Here is a 15224-nt window from a genome sequence, read left to right on the forward strand (position 1 = left end):
ATATCTCGGAGGTAAAAACTAAAAATATCAAAGGTCTGAGAGCTTTCCTCAAGACCTCAAGATGAACATGTTTAAATAGTTGAACATTTCAGCATTTTAACTAGGTTTAAAAATCTTCAGTTTTCTGCATTGTGCGTGGTTCTACCATGGATCACATCATGTAGACTTTTTTTTTAATAAATTGGGTCATCAGCCCTTTACAGAGGCAACTGTTCATACTGAGACAGCTAACCTGAATTTGCAAATAAATTATGACAACATTCTGAACCTATGGATCATCTAAGGTTAGTGGAGTATGTTTTATGATTGCTTTCCCTTGCTTTTTCTTCTCTTTTCATGTTATACTTTGAAGTCTCTTCAAAGGGTGTAATGTAGATTTCCTGTCAGACACTATCCATTAATTAAATTATTATTTTTAATTGACACAAGCATTATTAATTTAGTTTAGTAAAGCTTTTATGGATGGAGCTGTTACTATATTTCTGGACCTTATAGACATGGACCTTTGCTGCCAGCTTGATTCAACCTGCATATTTTACTTGAGCCTTTTCATGGGGTACTCTAATGTTTTTTCTCACATATCCAAGCCATTATTGCTAAGTATGTGGAAAAGAACATTTTGATTGAATGATACAGTAAGATTTTGCTGTTTCAGAATTTCTTTTATGCTGCCAGAATAGGCTGCCTGGTCATGGAAAGAAAAGATTCAGGAAACAGAAAATGGAAGGATAGATAGATGATTGGTGATTTTATTTTATTCAATGTACAAATGGTATTACAATAACGGCCACACGATGTTTCATTGGACAGAACCGAGCCATACTTGTAATTTTATGCCATGAATGACAACAGCGAGTAACATCCTACTAGGTGATTCACAGACTTGTTTGGTGCCATAAAAGGAGTCTAAGGAATGGACTAGGCAACCTTATTTTTATAGTGCAATATCTTCATTATGAGTCTTTAAGCAAAATAAGCACATGCTTAGGGCACCAAGCAAAGGGGGGGCACCACATTATATTTCCATAGCTGTATTGCTCTTATCTTTCACTGTAACACTCAACTTCTATCATTCTTTTTGTAGTTATTCATTTCTGTCAAGTTCAACTTTAATCTGTTCTTTTAAATATGTTCAGTTTGGAATAATGAGGCAGTAAAATTTTAAAATTTGTTTTAGAAGTGTCCTCAAATGTCATGTTTCTTTCTGTCTTGTGGTGTAAAAGTTCGAATTCAGTCACGTGTAAACACAACTGACTGGGTCAAGCTGGATTTTTAATTCATTATCTAATTTGTGTGGTAGACCCTTTTGTTCTTTATTTTGTTATTTATTTAACAAGTTTTAATCTCTTATTACACCTTTTGCACCTATTGAGCCTTAATGTCTTGTCAGTTAAGCAATGGAAGGGACAAGGGGCTACCCTTGTTGGCTAAGCTTAGGACATCAGTTAGGCTAAATCCGGCCCTGCAATACTTCAGAGACTATTGCAGTATGGCATAGGTCAGGTTACATTATCCTTTTTCAGCCCTGAGAGAGGGTCCCTTTTTCAGTACTTTAAACCCTAACATACAGTAACAAGGACAAAAAAGTATACACTTTATTATTGGAAAATAATATTATTGTGATTTTGATTGGCTTCATCAGACAACATGCTACTTTTGTTTACTTTCCAGCATATGATTTAGGAAAACGTTTTGCATTTTGACTGGAACCATCATATACTTCTTTACACTAGAATAGCTCATTTTTGCTGTATCTACTATATAATATAACACTAAGTGTGTCCAGTCCCTCTGAGCAATCTGATTGGTTAGTGTGGAAGAATAATTTTAGAATAACATAGCATTCATCTTTAAGAAATGGCAAAAAGGGTTAATAAATATCAGAAATGAGATGAAGGTCAAGTGAACAACAAAAGGTACACTGAAATACAAGAATTGGTTTAGGAAAAATACTAAGATGGCCAAATAAATAAAGAATGTACCAGAGGAAAGGTTGATGTAATATATAAAATGTAATGAAGGATGATTAAGAAATGGCTAAGAAATCAGCAGATGTCCTATAAACGAGAATGGACAGTTGTTATATGCACAGAAATTTCAAGGGTGGTGGCTCAACTCAAAAGGTATAAGAAGAAGCAGAATATAATATAACAGACTTTTATTTTATATAAATCATTTGGGTGTAAACCAATGAACCAGCCAGAGTAAAATGTATGCATTGATTGACACTGTATGTAAATTTAGTAGTTTATAAAATGAACCTCTCTTCTTTGTTTTCTCTGACCATTCTGTAATGGACTGCTTTGCTCCCTCTAAGGCATTTTGCTGAGGAGTAATTAAAAGATACAATGAACAGCTTTACTTCTGCCTGATTACTGAATTGTCCTGTTAGAGGATGTTTGTTTCTTTAATAAGATAGAGGACGTTAAAGGCACCTCAAAAATAATGTCAGAGTCTGACAAGTAGGTTCAAGACAGGAAGTGCCAGTGAAGAGAGGTTCAGGCACACGTGGTTACAGAGGAAAGGCACTGACGGTGCACATAGGGAAAGAGATAGCAAACAGTTTTCAAATATTCTGTTATCTGTCTTCAACTGGTAGCATGGCTAGTCTCTAAATAAAGGACAAACAATGTCAACACCAAAGGCATGAAGGGTTGTCTCCCTCCAAACTCAGTAGTGATGTTTAAAGCCACTGTTTCACAACTTTGATGAGTTCATGCCCAAGAAAGAGAAGAATTTATATGTGAATCTTCTTATATTGTAAATTACCATGGCTGTTTGTTTGTCTGTCCAGGATTTTAAATCGCCTGTAGCTCGCAAACCGTTTGAACTATTGACCTGAAATTTGGTATACATCTACTACGTGACGTTTACTATCCTCTTTCGGGGTGACAATTGACCTCCAAGGTTATTCCTCTTTTTATTTTTTATTTTATTTGATTGTAGAATCAACTCTTGGCAGTGGCCAGCGGGGCAGCCATGCGGAGCATGTATACGGACGCCGTTCTCATTCTCTACCATCTTCACCATCACTTCACCTACCTCTTCATATCTTAAGTCATTCTTAAGGCAGATTGAAGACTTAAGTGCCATCTTAAGTGAAAAATTAAAGAAATTGTGCTAAGTAAATGCAACACAAAAACTGACTTAATCAGTTTTAACATGAAAGATGCTGATGAAAGAAGAGAAGAAGTGGGCCGCTAGGGTGGAGAAAAGAAGAGCTGCTGAGGAAGCAGCAAGCGCATCGACCTCTGAGCAAACTAATGATAAATATAAAAAGAAAAAGGATGAAAACTAGGAATGCTCAAGTCAAGCGTATTCACTGCACGTTATCGTGCAGTCCGCCATTACTGGTCAGTGTATAAATGCAAATCTATAAATGATAACCCTCATTCTTTCCTTCTTATCATAAATAATAAATGTGTGTCCCTCACTTCATTAGATTTTAAAATGACTCAGCTTTGACAAATTTATTTTACCACATTATATTCCCATAACGAATTACTTGGTGTGGTCTATTCAATTTATATTTAGCTTCTTTATTTCAGAATTATGATGCGGTCGTTTACTTCAAGTAGAAAGAAATAACACAAAGCTATTAAAACCGTGTTTGCTGCTGAGCATTTCTGTTTTATATTGTTCTCTTTGAAATTACTTATAGAAATGAGCAACTATCATTCTGTACATGGTAGTGTCATAACGTTAAACTATTTCTTTCCCTTGAGCTTGTGCTCTCACATGTAGCATACACAACACATTTTCAAAACATATGCCGTTAAAATCATTCAGTTGTATTACACTAAAGAATGCTTCACTTTTAATGATAAAAACAAAAGTAAATCTGGTTACATCTACTAAAGAGAGAGTTGCAGGTTTAGTCTGTACCCCTAATTCTCACTTAAGCTGCATGTGCTAAAAATGTTCAAAAGAAAAGGTAAAGATTGTTTTGGAGCTCAGTACATATAAATCGGCTTGAGTGGGGAAAGACCTCAGGACCTTGCAGTAGGTTGTTACAACTGCCTTGTTCACCAGTACAACACTCCGATCCATACAGAACATCGATGATAAGAGCTGTGCTATGCTGTGTTGTCTCTAGACCTACTTTTGTTAAATATATTATGTATCAACCTTACCTGGTCATGACTATGTGGACATTACTGTTGGTTTTATTCTCTTCTTTCAGGTAAAGGGGAAACCACATTAAAGTGATCAAAAGCATACAAAACAAACTTGCCCAAAATGATAATAAAAATCTGTGTGATTACAAAAAAGTTATTAATGATGTATTGAGATAGTTCATGGTATAATTTTTTTCCATTTCTTTCAGATATACTGAAGAATCTTCCAGAATGTTCAACAGCAGTCTGTCCATGTCAGAGTTTGTTTTGCACTGTGCAATTAAGCCTGAACAAAGAAATATAACAGCCACTCTGCTCATATTGATCTATCTGGTGTCCCTAACTGGCAATCTGCTGGTTATCCTGATCATCATAATGAACCATCAGCTGCACTCGCCAATGTATATCTATATCTGCACTCTTGCAATGATAGACTTGGCAAATAGTACAATCCTAATTCCAAAAATGGTATCTGCTGTTCTTTTTGACTCATTAGTAGTTGCATATGCTGCCTGTTTAGTCCAGATGTATCTAATATTAAATTTAGAGCTGATGGAATCTCTTCTGTTGACATCTATGGCAATTGACCGATATGTTGCTGTCGTTTTTCCATTAAGATACCCTTCAGTTGTTACAAGTAAAGCTGTATGTATTGGTGTTATGTTATTGGCAGTTACTGCTTTCCTAATTAATATATCGTGTATGATGTTTGTCAGTGAGCTTTCTTTCTGTGAGACTAATATTCTGCCTTACTGTTTCTGTGATTATTCAACAATGGTTCATATTGCTTGTACAGAAGATCCCAAATACTTGCTTCTTTTGTCAACTATAGTTATCACAACTGGAGTGTTTCCATTAGCACTAATTCTGTTTTCTTATTTTATAATTGCTTTGGCTGCACTAAGGACCTCATCTGTTGAAGGAAAGAAGAAGGTTTTCAGCACCTGCCTTACTCACCTTCTAGTGGTCGGACTGTTTTATATACCACTCATGACATCGTACATATTGCCAGGTGCAGGAGTAAAACTTTCCACCGAAGCATATAATGCAATGGTCATTGTTGGAAATGTAGTTCCTCCCATGATGAATCCTATAATCTACAGCTTTAGGAACAAGGAGATAAAAAGCAGCATTTACAAGCTTTTCACTGGGAGGAGAACATCTCCGAAAATAAATAATCACTAACTGAAGCAGTGGTTATTAGCGATATCCATTCAAACATTTTCAAAAGTGCTCTTTACTGGCATTTTACATACTGTATATTATGGCTAATTTGTTTATTAAAGTCAGGATTTTTAAAAATGTATTTAACTTTGTTAAAACAAACTGAAAAGCCAAGACTGTACTAAAGGAAGTTTTGAAATTTGGACTGGTGATTCGTAAATGATTCATTCTGTTTGTACCACTTGTTTCAATGAATCATCTGAATCAATTTGCAACCAAGAATTAAGCAATTGAGTAGAGCTCAACGTGAATGCTATAGCACAGGCATGCTTATTTTTTTTAAATGCAAGGGTGCTTGTACAATTACCAAACCTCTGTTTCATGATTTTCGCTTACTTCACTTACGATTCTTTTTAACTAGAATTAAATTACTATCTACAAAAGCTAACTCTGTCATTAATCATTTTCTCATTCATCATATAAGTGCAACAAACTTACATGAAAGTGTTTTAATGGATTTGTATTTATTATTACAATTGTTTTAAACAGAATATATAAACATACTACTAAATGAATATGTTTTGTACGCTCCACAAATTATTCACAGTAAAGTGAACTTTATAAAAATATCATTATAACTTCTAACATGTATTTTACTTTCAGCTTTGCATGCAATTTTTATCAATAATTGAATGTATCAAGCATATTTTATTCACTAAATCTTTCAAATTTGAATGGAATCATTACCCAAGAACAAGTCACATAATTCTCATTCATTTGATTTCTGTATGAGTAACACAAACCTTGCTCATTTGATTTGTGGACTCAATCATTTTCCGAGGATAAGTCAGAAGATTCTTTTGTTTTGTAAACATGTTACACAATTTTCATTCACTTGATTTGAGAATGAGTCACATGATTTTACTTTATGTGAGTTAAATCATTTAATTTCTACCCAATAATAATAATAATAATAATAATAATAATAATTCTTTACCTAAGAACAAGTAACACAATTCTTGCTCACTTATGATACTGAATCTTTTCTGCGTCTATTTTCAGAATATTGTCATGTTTTGTGCATTTAAAAAGGATATTATTCAATTTGAATTACCAGCAACTGTAAAAAATAATTTAATAACTATAAATTATATATTATAATTAAATAATTAATCATTTGTGATTCATTCAAGTAGAACCTCCCAAAGATTTTGTTTTTAAATATTGATGAATCAATAATAGTTTGAAAGAATCAAATCAATAAAGTGAATCAAAATTCCCATCACTAATGATAGCAAGTAATTTAGCTGTTTTTTTTTCCAAGTTAAATAAATTATTTGATTACAATTAATACAATTGAGTTGAAACAATGTGAAATGTTTTAACTGATGAAAAATATGAATTTGGTCTAATCCATTTTTCACTTAACTGTTTTCAGTATTCAGTATCAACATATTTAGGTTAATTGCATAAAACTGAAAATGATGCATTACAGTCCTCAGAGTGTTAATTTTTAGGCACTGAAAAGAATTTAGTGGTTCATAAACATGAACTACACTGTTGGTGGAGAAGGAAAGGTTGCTTTTGTGGTGTTGGGTGTGTGACGGTTCTGCCAGTTTATCATAAAGTTCACACCATAAATCAGTTTCCATAGCCACAAAATAAAGCAGCATATGGGGAAAAATAATCTTGATACCTATCTTTAAATTTCCTCCGAGTTGTGCAAATGTGTGGGCATCACCAGGAGCGATTTGCACCATTGATCGTTTAGAGTTAAATTAATGCAAGATACCTTTATATAAAACACATTTGTTGGTTGAATTTTTGAGTAAATAAGTTGTATTCTTCATTATGTTAACCACAGCATTGTCATTTAGCTTCATTATGAGTTTATGACCATAGTTATTCATTAAATACCCTTACACATTCAAAATATTAATTGATATTAGCAGCTAAAACATTGATTACATGTACATTGTAAAGTGTGGCAGGGGCACCTGCCCGGTTGGAACACCTCCACACTGTGAGGACCAGGGGAGCAAGCGCGGCCAAAGCGTTAACCTCCCCTGGGACGCTAGATGACAACCCCTTTGGGTTTCAGCGGTGCCTCAGACTCCCGCAGGGCTTCACAGGAGTTGGAGTTTGGTGCAACCCTATTGGGATCCACAGGCACGTCCAGGGGGTGCTGCAGCAGGAGCTGCTGAGCCCTTATGGGCAGTTCTTCTGCCACACCCGGAAGTGCTGCCAGAAACGAGTCATCAACAACCTGCTGCATTTCTAGGTGCCTTATAAAAGGAGCACTACTCCAAAAGCCAGAGTCGGGAGGAGGAAGACAAACTATGACCAGAGGAGTGGAAAAGAAATGAGAGAAAGAGAAGCAAGAGAATTGTTTGTGTGCTTGTGTTGAGACTGTGATGTACTTGTGGGAAATGGGAAAAGGCATTTCACACGAGGTAAAAAAAAAAAAGGAAAACCTTGAACTTGTGTCCCACGCTTGTCTGTGTCGGGTTCAGTTGGTGGAGCCACAATTTAAAGCATTTAACCAGTTATTTTTTACTGTAAAAATATACAGTTATTTTAATTGTACAGCAATTTTACAGTGCATGATGCAATCTTATATGTTAACTGCAACCTAAATATTCTAGGCATATCCAAACTGAAATTCTTTGTCACTTCCTGCTGAAACTTTGATGTTGTTTGTAGTCATGTGACGAAGGAGGAATGGTAATGTGGGAATTTCTTGTTTGTTAAAAGTAAATTCATGATATTCAGTTAACATGATCTTTTATTTTGAAGAAAAGAAATCATATTATTACATAAATGAAAATAGATAAAAAGAATCACAAGTAGAAATAATTCTTTAAAATAACTATTACACCCGTTCACTTTCTTTAGTGTTGATATAATCAAATAATTTAACTTTAAAGACAACATTTTGCTTCATGTAGTACTATTGAAGACATGGTGTAAAAAAGTCTGGTGCCCTTTTAGCAGTTTCCTTCAACAGTCATTCAACAATTCAGATCATTTTTTTTTTTACTCTTTAAATCAATTGGCTTACACACTGGCTTAGATTACAAAGATGTAAAATATCAGGAAAATGCGAAATGTACAGTGTGTCAGCCACTCCATGGGAAAAGTTAAATACAAACCTTAGTTGCTACTAGGATTTCATATCTCCTTGACTTACAGTGCCCTAATATACAAGACATCTTTAAGATAGAAACAGCCACAATAATTTAATATAATTTAGGGAAAATTAACTTAAAAATGAGTCTTGGGGTATATTATCATTATCACAATTTAAATTCACTTTATTCAGAATGAGCATGTTTTAAGCATTTTTAATGCTTTATATATCCTGTTCTAGTAAAAAGAAATTTTATTTCTTGGGTGTATCATTTACAAGTATTATGTGTAAACGAATTAAATTTAATTACTTTAAATACCAGCACAGGTCACATCAGGTCAGGTTGGGGTGCAAGCACTGGTACAGCTCATTGCCACTATGCCCTACATGACAAAACAGTTCAGGGTCCTGGTTGGCAACCCCCCAGGCAGACTGCTGCAACCAGGTGTTATGTGGGTGTCCCCTTGGCCTGGTCCTGCCTCTTGAGACCTCAGCATTGAGGATGCTGCAAGCCAGATCACCCTCAGGGAATCATGCCACATGGCCGTAGTGCCAACTGACGCTCCCTCACAATACAGGTAATGTGTCTCTTTCGGGACTCCATGAGTAACTACTCGTTTGACACAAAGTCAAACAAAGAAACCTAAAAGACCCAGCACCGAAGGAGTCCAGTCTTTGTTTCAGGTCACTGGATATCGTCAACGTCTTGCAACCATATGGCAAAACGCAGAACACCAGGACTGTAAACAATCGGACCTTTGTCATTTTGCAAAGTTATCGGGAACGCCACACACCCCTTTCCAGCGACCTCATGACCCCTCATGCTCTCCTAATCCTTTTTATAGAAAGAGTCACCAGAGGCATGAATGTCACTGCCAAGGTAAGTAAACCCATTTGACGAGGTTCACACTCTCTCCGCAGACAGATGTCATTAAAGGCACCAATCACAAAAATCATTTCATATGTATCTGTTTCTAATGCAACTGATATCGTTTTGTCAGATGTCATAGAATCTCAGTTCATTTATGTGCAAACAAAGCAGACAAATGTCATAGCCACATGACCACAATTTGCATTACAGTGTCACCGCAGTAATGTTACCAAGGGGACATGTTCCCCAAATCAGGTGATTTTTTTTTTTTTTTTTTTTTAACATTTCTCAATTGGAAAAAGAGGGTTTGGACAGAATGTGATTATTCTGGATATTTTCCAGATTGTCTGTGATGTTTTATAGTTTTTTTCTTTGGGATTGGCATAAATGTACTTAATTTGCATATGGGACCACCTTTGTTTGTAAAGGATATTGCAAAGAGCTTTGGGAATCTGTAGTGATTTCTGCAGTGGCAATTAAAGATCAAGACTTTGTATATAAAAAATATCTTTTTAACCGACAAATACTTCTTGTACCTACTGTCTATGAAAGTAGCTTTAGGCTTGTGTGTCTTCAACAATCTGGCAAACTAATTACACACTGCACATAACATGAGCATGCATGTAGTCAGTCAGTTATGTTCTAAACTGCTTTGTCCTGAACAGAGTCACAGAGAGTGCTGGGGCCTATCCAAGCTACCATAGGGTGCAAGACAGGAACAAACCTTGGGCAGGGTGCCAATACTTCAACACCCCAACCACACACCATCGCCAAGCCACCTAATTTTGCATGTCTATTGACTGTGGGATGAAACTCATGCAGACACAAGGAGAACATGCAAACTCCACAGAGAGAGGACCCGGGACATGAGCCTTCGCCTCCTTACTGCAAGGCAGAAGCACTACCACTGCGCCAAACTATGCAACATATTATAGTGATGGGCATTTTAATTCACTTTACTACAGTGGAACCTCGGTTCATGACCATAATTCGTTCCAAAACTCTGGCCGTAAACCGAGTTGGTCGTGAACCGAAGCAATTTACCCCATAGGATTGTATGTAAATACAATTTATCCTTTCCACACCGTAAATATATATTTTTTTAAAGATTAAGCACAAATATAGTTAATTACACCATAGAATGCACAGTGTAATAGTAAACTAATGTAAAAACATTGAATAACACTGACACAAAACACCCAGGCTCCCTGCTCAGCTGCACAAGCAGGCTCTCTCTCTCTCTCCCTCTCACACGCACAGGCAGGCAGGCACGTCTGACCGAGAACAATGCAACACGTGCGGAAATCATCGGAGCGCACAAACCGAAAGGGAAACTGCCTTGTTAGTATACCGAGTGTGTGGTCGTGAACCGAGGTTCCACTGTACCTTGATTCTTTCAGACTACCCATTTAAGTGAGCTTATTCTGTTAACTCATTTGATTTGTTTGATTCATTTTGAGTGTAGCTTATATGAGAAGTCTGGTGCTCTGCTCTGATTGCATCACAAATCTACTCTATATATATAAAATCCTAAGCCTAAAAGTGCAACGATTTTATGTGATTTTTTATGTGATATTTTTTGTCACGCTTTAAATTGGCCTTATTTTAAAAACTACATATATATGTTTGGTATCATTCTTTTCAGAATTTATCGAATGTTAATGTGATGTCGTTAGATTTCCAGATTCTTATTCTGTTTTTAAATTATAAACTAAAATATCAAGAAAGTTGTGGTTTCTAATATCAAGAAAGTCGTAGTTTTAATTTTTGATCGAGTGAACTTTCTTTCACAGGGACAAACTATTAATAAAAAAAAAAGATCTATTCATAACACCAATGTTTGTATTAGATGAATTTCCCCTTGGGATTAATAAAGTATCTATCTATCTATCTATCTATCTATCTATCTATCTATCTATCTATCTATCTATCTATCTATCTATCTAGATGATTTACTTAGCTGAAGGTCGAGTTACAATGACCCATTGCATGCCACTTTAGTTTTCATGTGATTTTTCATGTGTCATTTTTTAAAAAAAAAAAAAAGTTTTTTTTATCAATAAGAATTTCAGTTAAAACGAATAGATTGTTTATTTAGTCGAGCATAGTGGACATCAGTTTAACGGGAATACTCCAGTCAGTAGGAGAGTAAATATTTTATTCTCATTTCATGACTTTTACTCCGTTAATTAATAATTTTTCTTTTACATATTTATAGAATTTCAGGATTTTTGACTCCAATAAATAATAATATTTCTTTTTCACATTTGCAGATTTTACTAATATTCTGGCTGCAACTGGGGGTTGGCGACTTGGTCCCACTAGTAAATATATATACTAGGAAAATACCCGCGCTTCGCAGCGGAGAAGTAGTGTGTTAAAGAAGTTATGAAAAAGAAAAGGAAACATTTTAAAAATAACGTAACATGATTGTCAATGTAATTGTTTTGTCACTGTTATGAGTGTTGCTGTCATATATATATATATATATATATATATATATATATATATATATATATATATATATATATATATATACAGTGGTGTGAAAAACTATTTGCCCCTTCCTGATTTCTTATTCTTTTGCATGTTTGTCACACAAAATGTTTCTGATCATCAAACACATTTAACCATTAGTCAAATATAACACAAGTAAACACAAAATGCTGTTTTAAATGATGGTTTTTATTATTTAGGGAGAAAAAAAAATCCAAACCTACATGGCCCTGTGTGAAAAGTAATTGCCCCCTGAACCTAATAACTGGTTGGGCCACCCTTAGCAGCAATAACTGCAATCAAGCGTTTTGATAACTTGCAATGAGTCTTTCACAGCGCTCTGGAGGAATTTTGGCCCACTCATCTTTGCAGAATTGTTGTAATTCAGCTTTATTTGAGGGTTTTCTAGCATGAACCGCCTTTTTAAGGTCATGCCATAGCATCTCAATTGGATTCAGGTCAGGACTTTGACTAGGCCACTCCAAAGTCTTCATTTTGTTTTTCTTCAGCCATTCAGAGGTGGATTTGCTGGTGTGTTTTGGGTCATTGTCCTGTCGCAGCACCCAAGATCGCTTCAGCTTGACTTGACGAACAGATGGCTGGACATTCTCCTTCAGGATTTTTTGGTAGACAGTAGAATTCATGGTTCCATCTATCACAGCAAGCCTTCCAGGTCCTGAAGCAGCAAAACAACCCCAGACCATCACACTACCACCACCATATTTTACTGTTGGTATGATGTTCTTTTCTGAAATGCTGTGTTCCTTTTACGCCAGATGTAACAGGACATTTGCCTTCCAAAAAGTTCAACTTTTGTCTCATCCAGTCCACAAGGTATTTTCCCAAAAGTCTTGGCAATCATTGAGATGTTTCTTAGCAAAATTGAGACAAGCCCTAATGTTCTTTTTGCTTAACAGTGGTTTGCGTCTTGGAAATCTGCCATGCAGGCCGTTTTTGCCCAGTCTCTTTCTTATGGTGGAGTCATGAACACTGACCTTAATTGAGGCAAGTGAGGCCTGCAGTTCTTTAGTTCTTTCTGTCCTGGGGTCTTTTGTGACCTCTCGGATGAGTCGTCTCTGCGCTCTTGGGCTAATTTTGGTCGGCCGGCCACTCCTGGGAAGGTTCACCACTGTTCCATGTTTTTGCCATTTGTGGATAATGGCTCTCACTGTGGTTCGCTGGAGTCCCAAAGCTTTAGAAATGGCTTTATAACCTTTACCAGACTGATAGATCTCAATTACTTCTGTTCTCATTTGTTCCTGAATTTCTTTGGATCTTGGCATGATGTCTAGCTTTTGAGGTGCTTTTGGTCTACTTCTCTGTGTCAGGCAGCTCCTATTGAAGTGATTTCTTGATTGAAACAGGTGTGGCAGTAATCAGGCCTGGGGTGGCTACGAAATTGAACTCAGGTGTGATACACCACAGTTAGGTTATTTTTAACAAGGGGCAATTACTTTTTCACACAGGGCCATGTAGGTTTGGATTTTTTTTCTCCCTAAATAATAAAAACCATCATTTAAAAACTGCATTTTGTGTTTACTTGTGTTTTATTTGACTAATGGTTAAATGTGTTTGATGATCAGAAACATTTTGTGTGACAAACATGCAAAAGAATAAGAAATCAGGAAGGGGGCAAATAGTTTTTCACACCACTGTATATATATATACAGTACACACACACACACATATAAACATATATACATATCTACATATACACATATCTACACATGCATATATCTATATATATATAAACACACATCTGCATATATACACATACATATACTGTGGCAGTAGGGGGCCGTGGTGCTCCCTTGAACCCGCAGGTACCATGCAAGACACTGGATAAAAGCCCAATATTCTTTATTATTCTTGAGCACAGTGCACCAAGCACCCTCCACACTACTCATACATTTAATTAACCACCAAATAAACTCAATAATCTCTCCTCCTCGCCCAGACACTTCACCCTCCTACCTCCCAGCTCAGCTCACCATCTGGGTTTTCCCAGAGTCCTTTTATACACCCTGACCCGGAGGTGTTCCTGCCCAATCAGTCCACAGTTCCTTATTCCTTCCGGGTCAGGGTAAACAGTCCTTTCTTCAACCCAGGAGCACGTCGTTTCTTCCTGTCACGTGACCGTGACGTACTCCCGGGTTATAGGGCACAGATGAGCCCACAAGCCCCCCTACAGCGACTCCCAGCGGCCCCCAAGGTAGCCAGCAGGGCTGTGTATAAACAATCTAAGGTCCATGATGCCCTGCTGGAAGTCGGGGCACGATCCTGCTGTCGGGAGAGCTCCTCCTGGCGGCCTGGGGAGGATCGGAGTATGAAGCTGGCAGTCCTCCACAATACACACATACATACCCACACACATATATATATATATATATACACAGACACATATATAAACATATCTACATATAAATATATACACACATACACACATACATACATACATATATATATATATATACACATATCTACATATATATATACTGCACTGTATATAGTAAAATCCCCATTCTTCGCAGCGACAAAGTACTGCTTTTAAATTTTTATTAAGAAGAAAAGAAAACCTTTTTAAACTAAGGGAAAATATACCAATAACTATCTATTAAAGATCTATTTGTATACCACGTTGTCAGTTCAGCACTCCGGTTGTAATATGACAAAGCTGCGCGAGCTCACTCTTGAGAATGCAACGTATAGTTGTCCAAGAGAAAAGCAATGTTGCCTCAAATCAATGGCAACCTTTTGTAGGGTGTGTCCCTGAGACTTATTACTTGTCATCCCGAAGCAGAGCCTTTGTGGAAATAGGAGGAATTTGAATTGAAATGGGAGATCAGAGGGTATAACGGTGATGCGAGGAATACATTCAGAGTGTGGCGTTCTGCTGTTTTTTTCTGTAGCTGCCTTCACACAGCTTCTCCGCTGCATCATAAATGAATGCCATATAAGGCTGTCGTTTCTCCTTGCTTTGCGGTTCTGTACTGTTTTATTGTTTGTTTATTACGATTGCTATAGTTATTGTGTAGCTATTTGAGACTTGCTTTACTATTCAGGTACCCATTTCCTTTATTTATTCCGCGGCTTGTACGCTATTTTGTTTGTTTATTACGATTATAGATATTTATTGATTCCCTTATTTAGCTGACTGCCTGCTTATATAAGACGCTCCGCTGGTTTTTTGTTAAGCAGCCTTTACACAGCTTCTCCGCTGTTTTATAAACGAACGACATATAAGGCCATCCTTTTTCCTTGCTTCGCCAAGGAAGTTGCCTTTTTATTTAATCCATGGGTTCTCCGCTGTTTTATTGTTCGTTTATTACGATTGTTATGGTTCTCTTTATATAGCACAATGTCAGTTCAGCACTCCGGTTGTAATATGACGAAGCTGCGCGAGCTCACTCTTGAGAATGCAACGTATAGTTTTCCAGGAGAAAAG

At 36.5% G+C, this 15224-nt stretch overlaps 1 protein-coding gene across 1 annotated transcript; it reads left to right on the forward strand.

Annotated features, from left to right (window-relative positions):
- The first annotated feature begins 4349 nt into the window (after nucleotides 1-4349).
- On the forward strand, nucleotides 4350-5303 carry LOC120524272 (olfactory receptor 1-like). The gene has a single exon (XM_039746129.1). The coding sequence runs from the start codon at nucleotides 4350-4352 to the stop codon at nucleotides 5301-5303; it is 954 nt and encodes a 317-aa protein (XP_039602063.1).
- Nucleotides 5304-15224: the final 9921 nt, after the last annotated feature.

This window comes from Polypterus senegalus, chromosome 2 (assembly GCF_016835505.1).
Source record: "Polypterus senegalus isolate Bchr_013 chromosome 2, ASM1683550v1, whole genome shotgun sequence".
Classification (NCBI taxonomy): domain Eukaryota; kingdom Metazoa; phylum Chordata; class Cladistia; order Polypteriformes; family Polypteridae; genus Polypterus; species Polypterus senegalus.

Bases quoted from the DNA above. Each gene is read 5' to 3' on its own strand.
- LOC120524272 (XM_039746129.1), top strand. From the start codon at position 4,350: ATGTTCAACAGCAGTCTGTCCATGTCAGAGTTTGTTTTGCACTGTGCA.